Consider the following 26,180-nt stretch of genomic DNA (forward strand, 5'->3'; position numbering starts at 1 on the left):
TATGACCCAAAACTTACCAGTTGGCGTTGGCTCACCTTTCCAAAACTCACACCATGCACCAAAAATCAAACGTATGGAAGCAGCGTTTTGTGAACAAAATACATGTTAGGCAAGTGAATTCATTCATGGGCTCCAATTGGATTCAGATATAAATTAGATATAAATGGGATCCTGTGTGTGTGTGTGTGTGTGTGTGTGTGTGTGTGTGTGTGTGTGTGTGTGTGTGTGTGTGTGTGTGTGTGTGTGTGTGTGTTGTGGTACTGTGATTTAATAAGATCCTCAGGAGGGATACGTTCACACAAACCTCGCTGATTTGCAGCAGAAGTAGCAGTGAGACTGAGGAAATTGGACACTTTGTTCACAAAAGGAGGGTTTGGAGAAATGAATGGGCTGCCACTCAAAGAGCACTCTGAGATGGCAGGAGACCACAGCCAGCAATGTGATCGCAATGAGAGGAACATTAAATGAGAGAAATTAAATAAGAAGAAAGCCTTTTTGCAGACACAGTGTATAAATCTTAGGTATAGCATAATGCTCATATGTGTAAGAGGCATGAAAGGGCTGTTAACCATCTATTTTTAGTTATAATGTATTACAGTAAACAAAACACCCATAAAGCAGGCAACATCTAAGTGTCATAGCCTAATCCTGGGAAAACTTACAATGTAGAATATCTTATTAAGTGATTATGCTCTATATTATTATACTGAGTTATATTGTAAACATGTCCTTAAGCATCAAGAGTGCTTGTGCATAATGAAGATGAAAATAGAGATAGCAGATGTTTTGAGAGGACTTTCAGTCTTTTAGACTTTTTATTAAGAGCAGCAATATCAGTAATATATGGTTGTTGGCATTCTGATAATGGATTCACTAGAACTACAGGGAAAATATGTGATCATCACTGAAATCCCAAGCATTGTTGAAACTAATGCAGAGGCTCTATTTGCTCATATACAAAGAGGGCCTATTAACATAAGCTTTTTAAAGTAGAATTGGTCTGATTTGACATCATAATTGAAATCTTATGTTCACATAAGCTGAACTTTATAATATACAAATGTAAGATACACATAGCTATCCCCCCCAAAACATAACTATTAGGCCATCCTTAAAAATATTTTTGTTTGCAGTAACAGCCAAAAACAATTAAAAATGGGTCGGTAGGTAGGTCAATATTTTTTTTTTCAAGATTCAAAGTAAAAAAAAAAGTTCAATTTTGGTCATGGTGATTAAGTAGGAATGAATTTACACAAATGTGCATATTGTGACGTAACTGACTGGGTCTTCAACCCGTGCCTTCAGGCGCACCACTGCACTCATTCTGATGCAGGTTATATAGACCAGCCTTTCTCAAACTTCTTTGACCTGAGGCCCGGTCATGGCAGACTTTTGGGTCATAGGGCTCATCTACATGTACGCAGAAAGAAGGCTACAATAGCTCTTGGCCACGTTATATTGAAATTTGACTATACAATACTCAATGCTATACAGTGTATTTTACAGTCTCTGCTCTGTTTCTAAGGAAGTTCCAAAAAACAACGTCGTTCTATTAAGTTTCGTTAAATAAATAAATAGCCTTCCAACAGGTTGAAGCGGAGCTTTGATACCAACGTTATCGATTAGTTTCAGTTTCTCTCGCGCAGACGCACATTGAATGAATGCTCATACCACCACTTAATTGTAGGGCTCCATGTTTAATGACATCGATAGCAGAAACGTTTGTTTTCTTTTTTCGTCGATCCGCGGTTTCTTAATCAACTGCGCAGCAAATTATCAGATGAAGCACCGGGCCTAATTTCACTCCACGACTCCGCGGACCAGCAGTCTCCATGTTGCGGACCCATATTTTGAGAAATGCTGAATAGACCACAACCAATTTCAATACTCCGACACGGTCACCGCTAGACTAGGGGGAGAAGGGATGAGAAAAGATCTGGCCACAGTTCTTCCAGAACTTCGTAACAGCGTTATCAGTTTGTGTGAATGAAACGAAGCGTAGGCCATAGTGTGACATGCGTAAAACCAATGGTGTAGAGATGACGCCACAGGTGTTTTTTTTAAGTGAGCCACGTTTGCATGTAGGCAATTTATATTCACAATACTTGGGCCTACTAAAATAAATATTATTTTATTGCATTTGTATTGGTTGTTTAGAGTAAAAAAAACAATCGGTCGGTATTAACGCAAGTTTACAAACGGAAAGTCGGTCGGACTAAAAGGGGAAAAAAATAAATATTTGGGTCGGTTCTAAATTGACAGGGTCGGTCGGGTTACGGCAAACGAAAATATTTTTAAGGATGGCCTTAGGATGTAACAGGCCTACCATGTTGTAAAATGGAGAGACTATCTTTTCAAAAAGCATCTCAAATCATCAGTATAAGCCATCAGGATGGCCTTGTGCCATCAGAAAGAACCCCTGTTGGCCCTACTATTTAGCAGTCTATTCAAAGGATCATGTGTCCTTCAAGGCATCCAAACCCAACTTTGTATGGACGGGACTGTGACATTCTGCTCTTCTTCATTAACCACTCTTTGAACAGCCACTTCCATTCAGGCCTCTTCCTTCTGAATTGACAATCCTTGATGCTGCTGGAATTTTTTTCTGGCCTTTCAAAGTCAAAGTCAAAGTCAAAGTCAGCTTTATTGTCAATTTCTTCACATGTTCCAGACATACAAAGAGATCGAATTACGTTTTCTCACTATCCCACGGTGAAGACAAGACATATTTGACCAATTTTAAGTCCTTAGACAAAACATAACATTCAAGTAAACAAAAAAAGTAAGTAAATAAGTAAATAAGAGGGGCACATATAATAATGAAAAAAAATAAGAGCAACAAAATTTTGTCCAAATTGTGCATAGACAGTCAATAAAATACTAGTGCAAATACTGTAAAATACTATAAAATACTGTTTGACCTAAGTAATAAAAGAAAGTGGCATAGTGGTGCAAGGATTATGTAAGCACAGCAGTGTTGTGTTTTCAGGCCTGCAAGTGTTCAAGTGTGCGGGTGGAGTAGTGCAGGCGGCCATTGTGGGTCAATGTCCAGGATGTTATGTGCTGAGGGGTGGGGGGAGAGGAGGGAGAGAGTTCAGCACAGCATGAAGCTGTTGGTGAGTCTCAGAGTCGGAGCCGCAGGCTTCTTTGCACCTCTTCCCAGAGGGCAGTAGATCAAACAGATTGTGAGCGGGGTGACTTGCAATCCAATTTTGATGCTGCTGTGAGGTTTTGTCCTTCAGGGGAGTGAAGCACCAATGATCTTCCAGCTGTGATGCTTTCCTGTTGTATGAGTGCAGCTTCCCCACACAGCGATACAGCTGGAGGATGCTCTCAATGGTTGCCTCCGATTCGGTAGAATGTGGTCATGATGGCTGGTGGAGCACTTGCTCGCCTGAGTTTTCGTGAGAGGAAGTACAGGCGGTAGCTGAGCTTAAGCCAGTGATGCAGTGTTGGTGGTCCAGGAGAGGTCTTCACTGATGTGCACCCCAGGAATTTGGTGCTGCTCGCTCTCTCCACCACAGCACCGTCGATGGTAAGTGGCAGGTGTTGGGTGTGACCTCCTCCGAAGTCAACAATCTCTTTTGGTCTTGCTGACGTTCAGCAGGAGAGGTTGTTGTCCCTGCACCATGGTCAGATGGTAGACCTCCAACCTGTATTGAGTCTAAAAGCGGAGCCTTGGTGATGGGAGACCCACCAGAGTGGGTTCAGTGATGCCGTATTGAGGAGCGCAACCCCTGGTTTCAACGTTCTACTGGCTTCGCTCATGAATAGCTAAGAATATTGGCCCAATTTAACAGAGAGTCAGCCCAGAAAAATTACACTGACCTGTTAATAGTCTCGCCTCCATACAACCGCCACTTTGATAAGTTGCACCAAGTGTGGTTTATGGGGAATGCTCGCAATCCTTGCATACATTTTCAAGCAGCAATTTAATCATAATTAAATGGGCGTCACATCTTAATGGCTATATTTCCTACTTAATTCATAATTAGGGAGAGCTATGTGTAATACATAAACAGTATAGTCCATTTTGCATGCAACTGCAGGTACTGCAATGCAGAGCAGAGATTGAATGCTAGATACATAACCCATATAAAAGAAAGGTTCATGTAATTTTGATTATAAGAATAATATTATGCCACAACCAATACTGAGATCAGTACTGAAAGCAAACATTGCTGTGTCAATAACAACACTGGCTTTTCAAGTTTACTGTATCTCGTTAATATCTGGAAAATCCAAATAAATCAATTATTATAAGGTAAAACTCTCTCTGAAATGTCTGGGCTCAACTGAGTTGCAAATAAAGCAACTGCAGTGACTGAATAAAGCAAAATATACCACTGCTGTAACATGAAGGCATATTCAAACCCTGCTATGCAGCCATGGGGGGCATCTTACATGACGAACAATACAGTTACTTATTTCCATGTTCCACACCATGGGCTACAGAACTTTTTCCATCTACATTAACTTGACTCCTGTATCTGTCTAAGAAAGGAGGCCAGAGAATATGCCCTCTGGTATTACATAGAGCCCTGATATTTCCAACCAAAAGGTCTTCACAGTCACTCTATATTAAGACAAAAAGCCCCGTCTCTATTCTGTGGTCACCATTTTAGCCATTGGGATCACCATTTTAGACCATTCATTATAAATGTTATTGGCCTTCTCCTTGCCACACACACACACACACACACACACACACCACACACCCCTCTTAGTAGTTACGTGACAAGAGCAGAATGCACACTTCCTCTCTATGCCACATACTGTGTTCAGCAACAGCAGATAGAGGGAGACAAATGCTTGTTGGACTAAGCAGCAAAGGTCAATGGCAGCATTCAGACGATGGATCAATCTGCTGTTAAATTACAATTTAGCCGAAATCAAGACTAATGAGCACGGGCGCTAGCCCATCCTTTAGCCGTACACTTGTCTGCTAATGCCCCTCAGCCTGTGTGCACCGGCACTGGAACCAGCTCGCGGCTAAGCATCTTCCTTCAGCAATTCCTCACAAAACACAATAAACTCAGAGAAAGATAGATAGACAGACAGAGAAAAAGAGAGAGAGAAAGAGAAGGGAGGCTAAGTGACCAGCCACTCTGATGGGAATCGATTAGACCTGCTGTTACAGTACTCTGGTCTGGTGTTAGATTACCATTGGCACCCTGTTGAGACTGTTAGTATCTTTCTGCCCACACTGGGGGTCTCAGTCAGTGTGTCTTTTTCCCTGCACATACCTCTAAATCCCCCTCACACTCTCACTCGTATTGTTTTGATTTTATTTTATTTTACGTAAGCCATCCCTCATAGCCAAATGTGCTTCATATGCAATCCTGAATATATTCTGAGCATCTCTTTTTACATAACAATCTATGGCCCCTGCTTTAGACCCTCAAGCAAAGGCTGACTAAATTTCACAACCCACGTCCACTTGACAAAGACAAATATCTCAAATGTTGTCCTTCATCTAAGGACCAATTCCACTTCCACCGACATGCACTCACTCTCCTATGAGAACCTAGCAGTAAGTAGCAAGGAATAATGATAATAAAAAAAGTTGCACTTGACAACGAGCCTTCTCCATCTTTTCTGCCATAGTAAAGTAGCAGACTGTGGCTCTGGGGGGTGGATAACACTAGTCTCCCACCTTGCCTTTCTTACGGCAAGCCTACGCTTTATCATTGGGAGATAGAGGGGATTGTGGGAACAGATGTGCACAAGCCCTCTTCCTCTCTTTTTCTTAACATCTTGTGGATCGGACTGATCCACCGGGGTAATCACAGAGGAGCTATAGTTCTAATAACCTTAATCCTGGGATTGAGAATATCTAGGATAGTATTACAGATGTGAAATAAATCTTCCTTCCGTTTTTTATTCCATGGGCCATCTCTGATAAACACAAGCGATGCGCCTTGCAATGGGATTACGGCAACAACAAAATGAGGGCTCTTAAGTCATTCCTGCATATTTCAGAGACACTGTGCAAGCTATAAATGGAGCACAATTGGGTTATCTCATTATACTGGAGGCCATGAGTTGGACTTCAAATTCATCTCATCTGAGTGTGAAAAAAAACACAAACAATAGAGGCTGGTTTATCCTCGTAACAGCATGTTAACAACACACTTCAAAATAGATAAAGCTCAGTCATTATAAGAATATAGTATTGGCTTTTCCAGTAAGCAATTTATGTAATGACATAATGGAGGCTAAAGTTGTCAATGTTATCCATGTCAATTTCTGCCAGTGTTTTGATGATCAATACAGTTTTTATAATTCTTGTTGTTTTAAATGGGAAATGTGAGCTCTTAGGGAGTTCTTGTGTTGCTTGCATACAAATACAACGTTATGTACAAAGGCTGTCAGTGTAGAAAACATTCTCAATATAAGACTGCGGGCACTACAAACCATGAAGTGCATGAATGCCAAAGGCAAAACAACGTAAGAGTCTCTAATGTCAAACTACCACGAGAGCTTGTACAAAGCAACGCGTGTCAAAGGACACATGTGCAGAGCACAACAGGCACTCTAATAGCAATGTCTCAATTACATGTCACCACTAAAATCTTCACGCTCACTTCTACTTTCTCCATTGTCCATAAGGAAAATCATTGATCAGCTATTATACTATGTTATATCTGTTGACAAATTATGTCCTGAATAAACTTCAACAAAACAGAAAAAATTCCCTGCTCTTTACTCCATCTTTTATGACACATTTTCCACTTGTAGAGGTTAATAGCAGCATTCAGTAAGAAATGAATGGGCAAAAAAAGCATTATCCTGAAACACAGCTTATTGCCAAATGCATTGGCCAGACTTACACTGCTATGACCATTAGCCATCAGTGTTTTGCAGCAAGTGCATTTTAGTATTGACTGCGTGGTTTTTCCACAGCTGAGACTCTTGTGTGCTAGTGTGTTCTTCGATACAAGATAAACTAATCATGATGTTGAGAGTGTTATATGTTGGTCAGTATGTGGGCATGTGTTTCTGTGTGGTTTGTGTTGTTGCCTCCCAGGAGACACACACGCACACACACACACACAAAAATTCACACACAAACACACTTGAACGCACGCACACACACACTCCCATTGACAGTCAAGTGCAGTTGTATTTAAAACAAGACTGAAAATCCCCAGGGAAAATCCCTCTAATCTTTTGAATCCGATATCTGTCTGTGGGCTCACAGAGACAGCAGTATACTGGTAATCTGGCCACGCTGAGCGAGGCAGCATGACTCTTACAGACAGACTGACACAATGGGGACCCATACAGGCCTGCCCTTACAATGGGAGACAAGCTTAGGGAATGGATAGGCATCACCAAATACAAGGGGCATTGGGATTTTTATTTTGGGGTCTGCCATGAATGAGCAAATATTTCCATGTTTCTCTTATTGCAGTTTACTAGATCCCTTTCTGAGCAAGATACAGAAAATGCCTGAAGAACTGAAGGTCAGGGAATCTAGCCCCTGCGATAACCAGCCGGACTAGCTCCCACAAGCATGGTATAAAAGGGAATTTATTTAAGAGAAATGTATTATTCACAAACATCATTCATATACAAAAAGGCATTTGTATGATTCACACATAGTGCACACTACTCTGCTACACTACATAGCATCCACTTTTAAAGGATAAAGAACAGCCCCCATTCCAGTGTAATACCTTTGAGACATATTATACAGTGCATAGCCTCTGACAGTCTAACTGTCACTGTATTGACAGTATGCTGTAATATTTTGAGTGGCGAAAAGTAGCAGCATGTTGATCCATAAATCATGTTTGGGGCTCAGCGGGCATGGAACATAAGTGGGCTGTTGCACAAGATGCTCTGTTTTCACAGCTCAGGCTCATAGAGAGACTCATATTCAAGAAAGTTTGCTTAGATCATGGAGCACACCAGAAGAGTCATTTGCTGCGCAACCTGCGACCTGGTGGAAAGTGAAAAAAAGCTAATGTGCCTTAAATCCTGACAGTAAACAAAGACAAAACTTATTACAGCACATGCATTAACCTTGTGTGGCTCTTCAAATCTGGCCATACACAGAGAATGATAAGCCATTGATCTCTGTTGTGCTGTTTTCCTCCCAGTGCCTCACCTGCCTCTCAGCAAAAGAGCAACAGTGACAGAGTCTTGGCCAGGGAGAGGCTCAGCAAAATGATTTTTATTACGGCACATAAAATGTTGAATGGCCATATAAGCATCCTTGTATCCACCCACAAACACACACACAGGCACACACACACACACACACACACACACACACACACACACACACACACACACACAAACACACACACACACACACACACACACAGAGACACACACACAGAGAAAGTGAGAGAGAGAGAGGAGAGAGAGAGAGAGAAATGTACACAAAAGCACAGAAAATCCTGGATACTAAATTGACACATACATGTACGCGCACACACACACGCAAATGTACACAAACAAAGGTGCAGCATTCCGCAGAGCAGGGTCAGCCTGGAAAGTTTGGTGCGTTACAAACATAGAAAAGAGATAACACACCAGATTTCATTCCATTATGTTAAAAAAGTGAGTCATATTGTGGATCCATGTGATTTGTGTAATGAGAGGCTCAGTCAAAAGGACTTCACAAACATAGAAGAGTGCATCTAAATAATTGTTCCAACCAAACAAAGGGATTTGTGCTCATGTGGGCACCCAGGGGTAGGGTGAGGCAGTGTAAATCCACTAATCCTTTCATCTGATCAAAGTAATGAAAAAAAGCTTTTAAATTATTTAATGGCAGGGCACAAAATCATGTTTCAAAAACTGACAGGAGGATATAGTATCTCCTTCTCCACCATATGAGTGTGTTCTGCACACGATTGTGGGGTGGTAATGAATTTTGCTAGTGATTGATTTCCATTGATACCATGAATCTTGATGTATATTTTATGGAGGGCATTTTCACATATTCTGCTCGGCAGTATGGATTCATGGCATTTTCGGTTTTTCAAAGTCACCATCTATGTGTCATAATTGTGACATTTAGCATTGGTGACAAGGAATAAATTGTACTATACGGCCAAAGAAAAATTCATTCAAAAACCCACTTCGGCCACAAGGCACAGCCACACACCAAATTCAAGATTATATCTATTCTGTGTGGAAAATTAAGTTTGTGGTTTAGTGTTTGACAGCCATGGGACCATCCATGTACAACTTAGTGAATGCTTGGCATTGGCACAGAATTGAAATATAGTGGTCAGTGGGCAGTGTCATTGAGCTTCTGGGAACTCAGAATGTCATTTCAGCCTCAAATTGAAAAAAGGAAAAAGCCATAATGCAATATTTTGGTAATTGGAAGATAGATCTACCCCTTCCTCTTGGTGTTACTCGTACATTTTTGAGTTTGATAAGGGGGGTCTGTGAATGGCCCATGAATAAACTTATGGAAATACCCAAAGGTAATTTGTAAAATAGGCTGACAACAATGATTGTAAGAACAAACTGCTTTCTAACTAGGCTATCCAAAAACATTGCATGTGAAAAGCACTATCTGTTTATGTATCTGTTAATGTCTGACAGGCATTCAATTATCTGTCAAGTTGTCTGCTTTGAAGTTCATTTTCATCCCATTTCACCTTACACCAGAATAAACCAGAAGGGCTGCTCACCAATTTCTATATAATGTTTTCCGAGCGGCTGACATTGAGGCTACTCCTTCCTCAAAAAGTCCATCCAATCCAACTGTTATTTACTTCCAGGCTACCAAACACTGCTATAGTAGTTGGGTTGGGTTAAAAAATCTACCGGCCTGGCATACCAAGTATAAATACATACAACTACAACAAGTATTAGTGCACTAACTATCCAGCGCTGAATAGTGTGTATTATCTGTGTGTGCAAAAGGCTTTGACATAATATTCCAGAGGTGGCTATGTGGGTGAATCCAATAAAGAGGCAAGATAATTAATCTTCCATATATGCTGACCAATCACTGACAACGCTAAACTAGTCATTAATTTACATGGAGAATGCAATTACACAGATTATCTCTATGCTAGTAGAGGCAGCTGATACGCTGGGGCTGATTACTGAGTTGTGTTTTACAACATGCCTTTTAAGACAGCCTTATTAATGGATGATCACTGGCAGAAATACGGTCAGATTTTGAGATTGCTGGACTAAATTATATTCCATGTCGAAATAGCATAATGTACGTAATGTATATTGCCGTGGACATGGGCAAGACACCATCTTGAGTCTGCTCCACAGATTGGGGACCATGTGATTTGTTGTTATTTGTTGGTGCCTATAATGATTTTAGCTGATTTAGTTACAGATTGTGGTTAATTTCCACTGTTCATTCTGAAATGATCAGCCTTTCTCTACATCCTCACCTCTCATCCAGTCACCAAGACATTTGGTAGTGTATGTAATCTAACATAAGCCTCCAACTTAATTAAGAGTTTGGCTTAATTTAATGGCTATATGAACACAGAAAATGTGCTTGTCCGGGTAAAGAAGTGAGGATTTGTCTGGCAACACTGTACACTGCACTGTACCACTGTACACCCCACTATATTCCAGATGAACATAACAATGAGCATTTATTAGGGCTGCACGATTATGGCCAAAATGATAATCATGATTATTTTGATCAATATTGAGATCACGATTATTTATCACGATTATTAATTAATTTTAGTTACAAAAATATTTTTTCCCTTAAACATATTGGACTTGCTATCTGGCTCACCCAAATTCTTCCCCTCACATTTACTCCCCAAAATTACAGCAAATATAGATTGACTGCAACTTCCAAACTTCCAAACAACTTCCAAACAAATTTTTTGAGCGTGCTGTTAATATTTGGGGAAACGTTAACGGCAACACAGTAATTACAACAAAGTAATTTTTTTAAGAAATTCTGTTATTTTGATGCTTTTTAATTCATTTATAAATGGTGCACTGCACTTTAAGACCCTTTGCCAGCTCCACTCAAATAGCCTATGGCTAGTGCTGTGCCCGCTCACAGTAAATGGTCAGTAGTGAGAACTGTTGCCATTGCGCTCTCTCCCTCTTTTGCATGCTCAAATGCGTTCCCAATTAAATGGAGTAGCATAAGGTAGTTAGATCTGCTGCAATGGAGATGCTATGCATCTCGATGTTACAAGCTGTTTTGACATTGACATTGTAAACGTTCTTTAGGAAGAGTGTAAAGCAGTTTGCAGTAGCCTAAAGTTAACCACAACGTCGTCTGTCACTGGAAAAAAAATAGCGAGCGGCCTATGATAACCTACTTAAATGCTTGGCAGGCCGGATTAAAGTGTGGCGGGCCGGATCTATGATAAACTAATAAATGCTCGGCGGGCCGGATTAAAGTGCGTGGCGGGCCGCAGTTTGGACACCCCTGGTTTAGTCATTCGTTGACATGGGCGGATTATGATCTTTCGGGCCCCTGGGCGCAGATGTATTAAGGGCCCCCCACTTATTGTCGTATATGTGGCAGGGGGGGTTTGGGGGTTCTCCCCCAGAATTTTTTAAATTTAGATTTCCTGTATTCTGGTGCATTTTGGGGATGGCCAATACTGAATTCAATCAGATTCATAGCCTACATCCTGATTTGTTGATATTGAGGCAATGATTCCATGCAAAGGCTTGGGCTTCAGGGCCCCCTGACCCCTTGGGCCCCTGTAGGCCCGTGCAGTAATCCATCCCTGTTCGTTGATATGTAAAACACTGACGTGTAGGCTACATTTTCATTATTGTTCACTAATTTTGAGTAGGCTGTGTCTTGAAACGCATATGCATTGTAGGTTGCACATGTAGCTTATAAAATACATGAATATAATTCACGGATCCCGTTGTTAGCTCTTATAGGCCTAGGCTATATCGGAGGAAGCAAACAAGGACTAAAAGTTAACGTGATAAAAAGGCATGTGTGGTTTACATTTGTTTCCGGTATGAGTTGAGAGCCCTGCTTTGCTTATGTTGGTTAACTTCACTTGCCTGAAATCCGAAATATTTTTTTGAACAACGGATGAGGGACAAGCTATTGGCCTTCTGCTGTGCCACACATTTGATTTTTGATCGTCGTTTTTTGTATAGTCTAACTAGCCTACTAATAGTTAACATAATTCTACTAGTCCACAGTGCATCCAAACTGAGCAGTGCATCAGGCTGAGCAGTGCAGGGAACAGCTGTCATTGGTAGGCTGCATGCAGGGGCACATGGTCAGACAGGTTTAAGGAGCGCTTGATTTGGATTTTAGCGGATTGTATGGGTTGCCAGCACGCATTTTTAATATCGCTCGATCACGCAAATTTGATCGTGGGAAGCCAAAATCATGATCGTGATTAAAATTTGATAAATTGTGCAGCCCTAGCATTTATGCATTAACACTGGCCCAAGTTTCCTCAGAGAATGCCTCTAGTTTTCTTACAGGACACCAATACTCTTTAAAAAACACAAACAGAAATGTTATGGGTTTTAATAATTCACACAATACGTTTTCCCCCTCAGAGTGGCAGGTTAACCTACCCTGTAAATGCAGGTCAACAGAAGGACACTGGATTGTTATATGAGCATAAGGAACATTATATGAACCTAATGTTCATGTTGTTTCTTTAGTTAGGCTCTTAAATAAGTGGTAACTATTGCTGGGTATGCATAAATAGGGGGTTATGTAAAGCTGGCCTTTGAGTACAGCATCATAAGCCACAACAGGGTCGTTAGGAATCTTAAGAAATAGGACTATGACTGGGGGTGATGCCTTCTCTTTAAAACACTGGTGGGAAATCTCGATGAACTAGATTAGCACGTTAATAGTCGTCATAATAAGAGACAAACAGTCATTCAATACAAAAGTTTGTGTGTATTAGCTGCTAGTTTCAATGATCTACCTTTTCTAAGGCTATATTTGAGACTATGACATGTCTTATGTAATAATGTGTGCATGCTCTGACAGGAGAGGAAGGCTACAGGGATTCTATGCCAAAAATGGTAAGGCAAGGCAGTTTTATTTATATAACATCTTTCATACACAGGACAACTCAATGTGGTTCAGTGTCAAGAACATAAAAATAAGTTAATGTAAGATAAATTTATAAGATAAATTAAAAGATTAAAGATTTACATTAGAGAGTAGAGTGACACTACAGAAAAGCACACACATGTGCCTTTATTGGCTTCATTTAGGCACTCAGGAAAAATTACAAATATAGATAGTCAGTGGCAAGCGCGCCTGCAGGTGTATGTCTGTACGCACTGTGCTACCATCAGGCTACTCAACAGCGAGAGAAAATTTCCCTTGTGTGTGTGTGTATTTACACCAAATTGGCCTACCATACCTTCTCAACTATGCACAGTATCCCATTAGCTGCATGCCATCAGGCTATTTACCATTTTCTATTACGTAAAGTTAGTGAACACGTTATCAAAATTAACGTGCACACATTTTGTTTGAGCAGGAGAGAGAATACGCACGCAGGCACGCAATAGGCTACTTGTTGTTTTTTTTTACTCGGCTATCTATTATGGTTATCAGCGCACACAATGTTGAGCTAAGGGGCCGTTTATATGAGAGCGATTGCGAAGGAAGACGACAAAATATTTTATCATAAGTGCCTTTCGTTTACACGGCGACCCCGCCATCGGGGCTTGAAGACGCAAAAATCTGAAGACTCCTTCCAGAGTGTAGAGTTTTGAAGACGACCCGGTTAGCGTCTCCGCCTAAACGGCTAAACCAAAGATCCTTGGTTACCTCTCTGGCTAAACTGTCAAATTAGAATGTCGCGCTGGCGTGACGCACGGGGTTCTATCACCCCACCACTCAGCGGTCTGGAATGCATATCCAATCGAATATCACATACTCTTGCGTCTTCATATAAACAAAGATTTCCCCCTGAGAATGCTCGTCTAAACGCGAAAAAAAATGAAGACGAGACGCCACTTCTGCGTCTTCTCTTTTCATCGTCACCGTATAAACGTAGCCTAATTCACTAACTCAATACTCATCATGGATATCACAAGTTTTAAACAACGAAAACAGAAAGGATGGAGACAGCAAAGCTAGGAGTTATTCCAGATGGACAAGAACAAGGTAGGCAATCGGTGTGCTTGTCAGAACGTTAGACTGCACTAAAGCCAGACGTCACGTTACGCTAGAACAAAACTAAGGGCTAGTCCACACGTACAAAACCGATCTTTTTTTCCTCCGTCTTCCCTGAAACCGCATCAAGAATATTTGCGTCCAAACGGATCCATCTCAACACGTTACTTAATACCCCAGGCCTATAGGTGGCACTGTTTCTTTACAGAAATTGACCAAAGTTTGTGTGCTTTACAAACAGACAGAATAGGCTATGACAAAATGGCTAGTGCAAGGAAACCAGAATTGTTTGTGTGGACTGATGGTGAACTGTCAACTGTAGTCAACTGTAAAACTAATAAACTTTATTTTACGGTTTGTGAAGGGTGCAGTCCCGTCCTTTATTTGGCTAACGCAGGTAGGCCTACTAATCACCTTTACTTTCTTTGGTTGTAGGATAGTCCGTGATTCACATTAGTTTTGGCTATCACCGCAATTAGGCTACTAAACGCAAGGCTTACCCGAGTTCTAGGCTATTCTGTCGCCACATTTATAATATTGCTATAAAACCTTCGTTAGTAACAGTCAATACGTTTGCCTGCATCAAATCGCGCATTTGCATTCAGTGTGCTACCATCGGCTTAATGTGAGTTCTAAGCGACTTTGTATGCTTATATCTGATTTCACTCGACTGAATGCATGTATATATGTTGTAAGACATGTAAAATAAATGAATGACACTGGCACTACGCACAAATTAATGTAGCCTAAACTTACACCGCACTGTGCTAACCATAGCATTAATTCCTGCAGGCGCCCCTGGTCAGTGGGATGAAACACACACCACTGACGCTAATAATTCAAATATACAGTGAGTCAACAGCCGACGCTAGATTCATCAGTGGATGACGAGTGAAACCATGCATCCAAATAAAATGTCCTTGACTTCACTAAATAGTGAGGCCCCACCAATCTGTGGTATACAATTAGAGATCTGGCTTTATTTGACCAATACAAGGACAATGATGAAAGCCAACACCCCAGTCATCCAATTTAGTCTAAATGGACTTGGCTATATGGCTAAATGTTTATATCATTAGTATCATTCATTCAGAATTATTTCCTCACTCTTTAATTACCATACATCCTTTTGAAGAATAACTAAACAAATAACAACTAAACGTATTATACACCAATTTGTCCTCCCAATAGGCTGCCTTGTATTGTTTAATTGGGCGTTTTTAAGGTACAAACAGGAAACATAACTGTCATTAAAACACCTTTTAAATAAAAGTCACAGGCAGGCCCTGCACCAAAACACTCTCTCTCTATAGTCTCCAGCCATGCATGCACAATGGCAGTCTACCTCTTCTTTCTCTGTTCACTACCCACGTCTCCGACTGCGTCGCTTCCTTGTACTCACACTCTCTGCACTTCAATGTGGTGAAGGACACGAGTACAGGTTCGACAGAATTGGGTTACGTACTGCTGCCCTGAACACTCACACTGCCACACCCCATGAGCCACTACAAACGCACAGAAATTGAGCTTTAATTAGGATGACAGCACTGTCCCAGTGTCAGTGTTAAGTAGGATTTTTTTTTCTGGTTTTCTGGTTCAAACTGGAGAATAGCAGATTAGATGTTTTGACAGAGCGGTCTTTTCTATGGGCTTCAGCACAATTTGACTGTCACACACACTATTCTTCTGAGTTTTTATCCAGTCTACAGGATTGCAAGGAAGTCCAATGGAGTCTAAGGTGCCCTTTAAATGAATAACAACTACAGAGGGCTTGAAGCCCATATCACATTGGGCTGAATTAACGAATAAAAGAAGCTGCCAAACACATCCAAGTCATGGCCTGGAAAAGATAAATTGAGGAAAGGACATATTTGGCAATCATGCTTCTCTCTCTCTCTGTGTGTGTGTGTGTGTGTGTGTGTGTGTGTGTGTGCATGTGGGTATGACTCCTGATGACTTGGCATTTAATGACATAATTCATTTATGAGATGCTCAGAATAATCCACTGCAAAATCCAATTAGCTTTGTTACTACTGCGTTGAGCACTTATCAGGCCACCTGTCTGGGCTCTGAGTTCTGATCAGCCTATCCACTCTGACGTACTAATGAGCAGCGAGTGCACGTACACACACACGCGCGCGCGCGTGCGCACACACACACACACACACACACACACACACACACACACACACACACACACACACACACACACACACACACACACACACACACCCCAGGGGTCCTCTGCCATCCATCAAGCTTGTCATACCACTACGCTTAAATTCAGCTACAACAAACTATTCCCACCTCCAACACATCCCTGACAACTGCCATCAGATCTCCATCAAAAAGCATCAACAACATAAAAAAAGACTACAGATGATATGGTATACTGATGTTACTAAAAAAAAGAACAGATGTAACTTACGTGCATTTCGACACATGATGTGAAATCTGAAATTTTACAGTCTGTTGTTTATCCCTTCTTGCATAATGCCCCCACAGCATGAATGAATGAAATAATACTTTTCTCAACATGTCCACTGTTCTCCATGGAGCTGTGCTTGATCCATCTGAACATGTCACGTCTGGATTCTGACTCACAAGCTTTAATGCCATAAGTGTGTCACCTTGCGGTGTGTTTTATCACACCTCACATCAAATGAGAGCAGAAGCTTCCAAACATAAGGTGACCTCAAGAATTCAATATGAAAATATAAACTATAATTGCAGCCCAGAATAATAGGCCATGTATGATGATGTATGAATCACTAGTCCTTTGTAAAACACACTAAACATGCCGCTTGTACATCACTCTACAACTACACTAGCTTTAACACCGAGACACGCTATATTATATTGTAACTTTGTGAGCCTTATTCACTAATTAAAATGAAATGTTGCTATTCATCAAATGTCAAAACTAAAGTCCTTGAAAATGAGGCTAATGTTTTTATGAGAGAAATGTAATAGTATAGAATCATGCAGGATGTGGTCTGTATTGAGCCTTCAGATGCCTGAGGTAAGAACTGCAAACGTCATTAAACATGTATACAGCATACAGAACTTTACAAGTTCTGACTGTCATTGTGCACAGCTATTGATTATTGAGTCAGCACTTCCCAACACACACACACACACACACACACACACACACACACACACACACACACACACACACACACACAGCTCTCCCATGAAGGAGGTACACAATATCATATCTCACAATAAAGTACACACATCCTACACATACACCCAATTCCACAACATTAAAGCTCAAACCATTCTAGATGCCAAATAACACTAAAATGTTCAACACAAAACAACTGTTGAAATAAGGGTATGTTTGGTTTAGGGATGGCTGAGTGCTGAATTTTAGACCAACTGTGATTAAATATTTAAAAGCTGTATATTGGTTTACACAACGACTGTTTCGTTGTCTCGGAATGACAAGAAATGTGTCAGAAGTGTTGCTTTTTTTCAGCCAGGAAACATAGAGCAGTAACCAGGAAATTATGTAAAAATACGTATTACTGTCAAATGGCTTTTTCGAAAGTAAAAGCAAATCTGCTTTGTTCCCACATTGTTGTTGAGCTGTTTGAATCATTTTCATTCAATAGCATCTGTCTACATGTAGTTCTGCCAATGCCTGATATGAGAAAGCCTGCTCAATTTTAAATCCCAAACTGATTTTCCTTTAGCTATATTTTTAATATAGACATCTCAAACGAAATGTGGCAAGTGGGGACTGTTATTGTTTATTTAAGAATTTAGTTGATGTTATCTCAGTTGCCAAAAGAGCTTGGTTGACTTTTTTTCCTGGCTTTATGTCTGCTCAAGGTCATGTGTTCATCTGCTTTGGAAATACTTATAAATGGAAACTTTCACAACAAAAAAACCCAACAGAGGGTTTCAAAGGTCATTATATCCCTGGAGACCTTGGTAGGGTGAGGGGTATACACCTAGGAGAATGTTGAACACCTGCATGTGTAGTTAATGAGACCTTGCAGGTGCAAAATGACTAATTAACCTCCTGTTCCAAGCAATGAAGTCATTCTAACAGCATGTTTTTATTTCTCTAAATAATTTACATCAACCTGCAAACTGTGTCCATATTAGCTGTGTAGCTAAATAATTGCAATGTCATATGTGTTTTATAAAGCAGGAGATGTGAATACAACACTACAGGGGGACGTCCTAACATTAATCCTTTGTCAGTTATTGAAGTGTATTACCCCTATTTAGGATAGAACATGTTTAAGGGAAATTAATGGAAATATTAATCCAGACAGCTTACCTTCACTGCAATCCTTTCCTTGATGCCCAGTCTCTGAGCAGTCACAGGTCGGCTCGTTGTTAACAACACTACAAACTCCTCCATTCAGACACATTATGTCTGTGCCGCAAAGGTCATTGTTGACCCCTGCACTGTTGACAAGCACCGGTTCAGTATTGTTCACTCTCAAGTCTGTTATCCATCCAGCAAATGGTACTTGGTCCTTCACCACCGATGACGTTAGCCTTAATGCTTGGGACTTTAATTCCGGTGGAATTCCACCTAGAAACAAATGGCTAAACACCGTCATGTCGCGCCTTTTGGACTTGACCTCCACCCACTTGACCTCTTTGTCCACAATCAGGGTGGTGTTTTTGAAGTTTCTCCTTATAGTGACAGAATGCCATTGGCTGTCGTTCACTGCTGTATCTGAGACCACGGTTGCTGGATCTGCACAAAATATGGAGAACCGCAGGCTGACTTTGCCGTTGTGTATGAGTAGCTCCAAAAAGTCACAGAAGCCTTCGTCATCGAAGTACACTAAGAGTCCCTGGGAGCTCTTGGTTTTCAGATTGAAGCTCATTTCGCTCTCACAACATGCATTCCACATGGGGAACGTGGCCCACTGTCCCTCTGCACCAGTGAACTCCAGGCTAGCCCCGAGGTCCACTATGCAACACAGAACCAAACCCATCCATATTAGATGGACACCATACCGCATTTTAAGCACCATGATGTTCGAAAAGGCTATTCTAATTGGTAAGTACTACTGAAAGGAAATTTCAGCAAGGCTATTCTAATTGTAAGCGTTCAAATTGTCCTCAAAAAGTAATGTTGGATTATAGATGTTTTTATGCAAGCGCATTTTAGATCGAAACACCAGCATATCTACCTTCTACTCTAACCTCCATGGGGGGATATTTCTGGTAGGCCTAAATCTACACTATTAATTCCAACTGACATGAATGTGTCTCTCCAAACAACTACTCGGAGGCAAACTACTTCCCCTGTCCTTCCTTTTCCGCCTGCTCCCTCATGAAATCCAAGTTATTCACAGTCAATTATTTCGAATAAGAGCTGCATCCATTGGTTGTCTTCCGTTTCAGGAACATTGCAGTCACGGGTTGATTTCAGTCTGAATTATGTTCACAAATTATTTGGATAAAGAGGTCATTGGATCCATATAGTGTGGTTGATGCGAGTGTCAGGCATCATACTGAGAGATCTTCGCGTTGCTGTCATGACACCAGCGCTGAGAAACAAAGACATAAAAACAATCTTTTAAGACTTCACATGCTGCGGCATTCAGTTTAACAAGACCAAAGTTGTAGCCTGAAAAGAGGTCGGGAAGTTATAGAATAGAAAATTCTGAGTATGGCTATGTCAGGCTACATCAATTGTGAAGAGACCGACTTTTATGTATTAGACAAGAGCTTTTCAGAGCATGCCCTTAATGGATGTGCAAAGAATTCAGCAGCACCATGTTTGCTTTTTTTATTATCTTGGGAAACCATCGACATTATTGAAGCCCCTGAAACTATATAACATTTCAAATTGCTATTTAACCTAATGATGTTATTGCTTCTCTTTAAATAATGTCAGAGTTTGACATCTCTTAACAATTCCACAAAAGAACAGAAACATGCCTTCCTACAGAAAAGAGAGGGTGCTGTTATTATTATGTCTTTTGCTTTTGCTTTTATTGTGAAATACATATTATAAAGTAGGCTATATCATTGTAATAATATACGATGTAGCCTATTTGCATATCTCCTGAAAACGGCATGGATATTATATTTATTAGATAAATAGTTTACTGTTAAACAGTTGATAAAAATGTAGGCTAATGATAAAAAGAGTAGCCCACTCCAGCCAATAATCACTGTCACCAAATACGTCATCATTGGTATTTGATAAGTTAAGATCAGCCAGCTATTTAACACATTTTGCAGACAATCCCTTTTGGGGCACTGCTCTTGTGTGCCATGTCGATGCCCTTCCCTAAAATCCCTCCTTTTCTCGTTGTTTCGCGTAGCCTACCCCATTTCATTGAGGGTCACGAAGAAGGGCTCCAATATTGGTTTAGCTGGCAATATGTGACAGCCGGCTACTTACAATAACTTAACATTGGGCGTAATTAGTCTGCCCTGCACGTCTCAGAAATTGCGACTTGTGAGACATAGACTACATTCAAAAAACTAAAGTAATATAGCTGTATACAGCTATAGCTTGAAAAGAATAACTGAATTCCAAAAATAAAAATAAAGAAATAGTCATGGTGCGTAGATTTAATCATATGGATAGTTGGCTGGGTATCAGTTACCTTTACAGCAACAATAAACACCACTAACCGCACAGACACTGAATCAGAATGATCAAACGTGTTCCGAGATCAAGTAGCTTAAACGTAGTGGCTAAATAACGCAAACTCATTTAGTCTTGCATTCTGTGATTGCCGATGGTTTCCCCCCCCCTCATGCTATCTGTCGGCGCACATTCATCTAGATTCGGGCGCGCAAGCTATGATTTTGTTCTAAATGTGATGAGAAAATCTCCCACTTTCAGTATTTACAAAGTATCTGCTACTTGTCTGACACTTGTCATACACTCACAATACATGGAATTGCACACATTTCACACAAGTAATGAAGACCATCCAAGACGTGAAAGCACCTGCAGACCAAGCCACCGCTTTGCATAATTCCTAACACTATCCTCTTAAAAAGTATTGGACATATGTGCATGCCGTTTACCAAGAGGATGCCAGAATAAACTTTAACTATTTTGAAGGTAAGAAAAAACAGCATACCGTCTGCCTCAACCACACACAGAATATTTCACATCCACCGCGAAATCTCACAATGTTCCGCAACAAGAATCACCGCATCACTGAAAGAGTGAGGAGCGGTCCTCAGTGCCCTCAAAAACATCCCTAATGTCGTCAGGAGATGATTGCAATGTCCCTTTACCTGAAATTATCCCTTGTCAGTTGCAAGTTACGATGGAAACATTAAAGTTGGTGTCAGAGAAAAATCCGGTCATTTTGAGGAAAAGGTGCAACGCGCTGCTTCCCCGCTGCGCTCCTGCCAGCGACTGCCAGAAGCCCTGAGACGGTGGGTCACATGGCCGCTCTCTGTCTGATGGAGAGGGGAGGGGTGGAAGAGCGCTGCAGCACCTTGGACCGCACCACACCAAATGCAAACGGTTAGGCACCCAAATCGCACGCACTTTAACAAGACTAGACACAATTATTACATTCCATGATAATGGCAGGTGTAGTCGTAGCGGTGTGTTGTAACTGATTTGTGTTTTTCAGAACAAAGTGCTGAATTAATTCAAGACAGTAAGAGTTGGATGCCAAAGAGGATGGCAAACGAGTGCGAGCAATGTGGCAATGTAACAGCTCCTCTAGTGAGAGAAGCGAGGAGAAAGCAAACTGTGCTATTAACTATAGTCAGATTACCCTTTTGTACTTGGTGCCATGAATGTGTTCACATTATGGTGATCACAGCTGAGTTAGAGGATTACCTCGTAATGAGTGTGGATAATGATGTGTTTTGAAACTTTATTATTACAGTGCATGAAAATGCACTGTTCTGTTATCCGAAGTCGTCTTCTTCTTATTATTATTATTACAGTGCATTATTCTTCCCACCAAATTTCTGCGTCTAATTCAGCTTCAACCGTGTAACGTAGAAACTTCGTTCAAACTTTGTAACGTAGGTCTTGAAAAGGACACTGGAAGAATGTATTTTCACTTTTGTAAACTTTATACTTTTTGAGATATTAACAAAAAACAAGCTTCTACTACTACTACTACTATTTCCTCTGCCCACAGCTGTTTCAAAATAAATGTCCTCACTACAATAATTCACTACTCAACTATTTAACTGTTCAGCCATTTCAACTGTCAGTTGTTATCAACTATGACTCCTGCCAACTGTTTCCAAATAAAAGTTTGTTTGGCATTTTATGTTAATATACAGTATGTTTATATTTTCATGCACTGGTAATTTCCTCGAAATTACATTTTCTAGTTATTCTTCCCACCAAATTTCTGCGTCTAATTCAGCTTAAACCGTTTAACGTAGAAACCTCGTTCAAACTTTGTAACGTAGGTCTTGAAAAGGAGACTTGAGGAATGTATTTTTCACTTTTGTACACTTTATACTTTTTGAGATATTAAAAAAAAACAAGCTTATTTTTCCCCATAGACTTTGTATGGGGACTGACATCATAATGGGCTGCTCAACTAGGTCCCATCAAAAAGCTAGTTAAACTGATTGCACATGTATCAACTGCTTTCTGTTCAATTAGGCCAACTCTCTCTGTGTATCTCCATTCTACAAGGATATAAGGCACATTCCATCCAACTTTCTATCCATTCATCCTCTTCAAACCATTCACTCATCTACCCATTTAACCATCCCATTGTGATGGACGCAGCCGCATCCTCACACTCACGCTAGTAGCCTACCTGTGGGTAACCCCTCCCCGTGGCACTCACTCACGTTTCTTTTGTTTGTCAACGTTTGTACATTTATGCGTTTATGCATTTATATTATTGCATTACGCATACATACACGACATACATCCTACGTAACATCTCAACATCTACATCACAAAAACACCCGAACATGCCCACGTTAAAACAATTAAAACCGACACATTTGATTTCGTTACATATTCAAACTTTATTCAAATTCTTAAAATTACGTGGTCACTAAAATGAGTGCACGCATTTGGTTGATTATGTTTTGTTAAGTATTATTTACGTTATCACTTTCATTAAGTATCATTTCACTAATTTATGTTTGTTTGCTTTACCATGACCGCGCCGTTCCTGGGCCGAGTCTGGCCAACTTGCCGGGTGCATCGCGATGTTGTCTCCGGGTGAAACATTGGGTTGTCAAGACGGAGCCAAATGTTCTGCTGTCTTAAGAGCGCTCCAGCCAAGTCCACCTTCTAGTCTAGTCATGGGGAAGTTTAGTTGGGATTTGGGATTTTCTGTGTCTTGTTTTGTATTACATAATTCTGTATTTCTTTATTTATTTCATTTAATATAGTTTATTTCGTCACATAGAATTATTTGGGTTTCTTTGAAATGGTTTTATTATCTCACAGTCTTAATTGATTTAGTCATTTCCCCTTTGTGTTAATTATGGGTTTGGTCACTAGTATTTAAGTTTGCCCTGAGACAGTGGTTAGGGTATCTTGTGCTTTGTTTGCTTAAGTTTAGTTCTGTTTATGTTCCCTTATTTTGGGCCCAGAACCTCTATGTTATTTTGTCAGATTAATTTTGAGAAATAAATTCTCTTTTTGATCAACCTTTTGCCTCTGCGTCCCATATGGTGGCAGTGGTGGGATCTTGCCAGTAGGGGCGCAGTTGGGCATATTTTTTTTCCTACCACTTTCTCATTTTATTTTTTTTTCGTGAGTGCCGTCATCCTCCATCATGTCAAGCCGAGGAGGCACAGGGAGAGGAATGCAGCGCTCAATGATAATAGAGCCGGTGACGAACATCAAATGGCAGTGCTGAGGAAGAAGAAAGTCCAGGAAATGACACGGATGAATGGGGGGAGCCAACCTTGAGTGATCTTGCCAGTCTCCTGAAAAGCCATATCGCAGCCCAGGATGCCCGGGAAGTCAGACACCTTCAAGAAATGGCCAACAGGACAGGCGGTTGGAGGCACTGAAACAACAGTTCGGGCTGCTGCGTCAAAGTGTTGATGGGCGACAACAACCATCACAGCCACTAGGGGGAGCCCTAGGTGGGCTAAGGCAACAGCGCGATGGCTGCGAGTCTGAAGAGGTGGAACTGCCCCGTCCTCTGCCACGAGGTCTCTGTACAGGTCGGCACCAGTTTTCTGAGCCTAGACTGGAGAAGTTGTCTGAGTCCGATGATGTTGAACATTTTCTTATCACCTTTGAGCGGGTTGCTGGGGCTAGCCAGTGGCCTCGTGAAGACTGGACCCTGCACCTCGTACCATTACTGACCGGGAAGGCCAGAGGAGCATACGTCCATATGGATGGTGACGAAGCCCTAGACTACAACCGAGTCAAGACTGCCATTCTGCAGAAATACGACATCAACCCAGAAACGTATCATCAAAGGTTCCGTTCTTAAGAGGTTGGCCCTGAAGAGAGTCCGAAAGAGCTGTATGTCCGGTTAAAGGAACTCTACGTTAAGTGGATTCAACCCAGAGGTAAATCTGCAGAAGAGGTTGGTGAAATTATCATTCTTGAACAATATCTACGAATGTTATCTCCTGAGTTGCAGGTCTGGGTGCGTGAGCACAACCCAGAAACGGCAGCTGGCGCAGCAGAGCTGGCAGAGGTTTTCATGGCAGCAAGGAAGAAGAACCAGCCCTGGGCGTATAACAACTGGAGGACCGCCAGGGAGCCACGTAGACTTCCTCCCATTCAACATTCCTCGTGGTACCCCCAGGGGCTGGGTAAGCCTCCCTTGAGGGAAACTTCTGCCTCCTCACCAAGACCCAGCAGTCAGGTGCCTGTGTGTTTTCATTGTGGGCAAGAAGGCCATACAAAGCCGACGTGTCCCAAGAGGGCAGCAAAGGGGTTCAACATGTGTTGTGTTTCGAAACCTATAATAAAAGTAGAACACGAAGTTAAACCTAGTCCGAAAACCATCAATGTGCAGGTGAATGGCAAGCAGTTTCAGGCACTTATTGACTCTGGAAGTGATCAAACACTGGTGCATCAGCAGTGTGTCGCCCGTGATGTGGTCCAAGGTGCTTACCCCATCCCTATTCGGTGTGTCCATGGCGATGAGAAGCTGTTGTCTACTGCTGATGTCTGTTTGAGGGTACAGGGACAGATGTATCTTCTGACAGTAGGTGTTGCTGACAACCTCCCCTTTTCTGTGGTGTTGGGCTGAGATCTGCCAGTCCTCCCTGATCTGTTGCAGCAGAAGCAGACTTGCAGTGTGGCGGTGACCAGGTCTCAGGCGAAGTGTGGCGAAGAGTCAACATTGTTGGTGAGTGCCTTACCTTTCTCTGATGCAGACTTGGAAGATGTACCCGGGAAGTCCCGTAAGTCGCGCAGACAGAAGAGGCAAGACAAGTTCCGTTACACCTTATGTCGCATGTCTCCTGAATCTCTTTCTCAGCCACCTCTAGGGTTCAAGCTGCCTCTGAATCTCGCTGAAATGCAGCAAGCTGATCTGAGTCGGGCAGGCCATCTCCTGAAGGCAAAGGAGCAGGAGGGAACATCTAGGCCTGACCAACGTTCTGGGGAGAGGTATCTCCTACAAGCAGGTGTGCTCTACCGCCAGTGTGGGCCATCTGTGCAGTTGGTGGTCCCTCAGGGTGCCCGAGAGACTCTCCTCACCCTGGATCATTCCATACCCTGGGCTGGGCATCTTGGTAAGCACAAGACTGCAGCACGCATTAAGCATCATTTCTTTTGGCCAGGGATAGGGGGTGATGTGGCAGAGTTTTGCAGGAGTTGCCCTCAGTGCCAACGTGCTCCATTGAAGGGTCCACCAAGAGCCCCTCTTCAGCCTCTGCCGGTCATCAGTGTCCCTTTTCAGCGGCTGGGGATGGACGTCGTGGGACCTGTGGAGAAAAGTAGAGCTGGTAATCATTTTATGCTTGTCATTACGGACTACGCAACAAAGTATCCGGAGGTGTTCCCCCTGAAGTCTGTGAAGGCAAGGTATGTGGCCTCTTGTCTGGTCCAATTGTTCTCCAGGGTGGGTTTTCCAAGTGAGATCCTCACCAATCAAGGTACCAACTTCATGTCCACCCTGTTAAAGCAAGTTTACCATCTGCTGGGCATCAA

The 26,180-nt window shown here is 41.6% G+C and overlaps 1 protein-coding gene across 29 annotated transcripts in view; it reads right to left on the bottom strand.

Annotated features, from left to right (window-relative positions):
- The window catches only part of LOC125312111 (neurexin-1a-like), a 279,994-nt gene extending 258,527 nt beyond the window's left edge, over positions 1–21,467 (bottom strand). For 26 of the 29 annotated variants that reach the window (XM_048270688.1, XM_048270687.1, XM_048270679.1 and 23 more), the window contains exons 1-2: positions 21,187–21,328; positions 18,399–19,629 (exon numbers count right to left, since the gene is read on the bottom strand). In XM_048270688.1, the coding sequence (XP_048126645.1) occupies positions 18,399–19,110 (712 nt within the window). In that variant the 5' untranslated portion in view covers positions 19,111–19,629; positions 21,187–21,328. The other 3 variants (XM_048270695.1, XM_048270694.1, XM_048270660.1) reach the window with 1 other exon arrangement.
- Between the last annotated feature and the right edge of the window lie 4,713 nt (positions 21,468–26,180).

This window comes from Alosa alosa, chromosome 18 (genome assembly GCF_017589495.1).
Source record: "Alosa alosa isolate M-15738 ecotype Scorff River chromosome 18, AALO_Geno_1.1, whole genome shotgun sequence".
In the NCBI taxonomy this organism is placed as follows: domain Eukaryota; kingdom Metazoa; phylum Chordata; class Actinopteri; order Clupeiformes; family Clupeidae; genus Alosa; species Alosa alosa.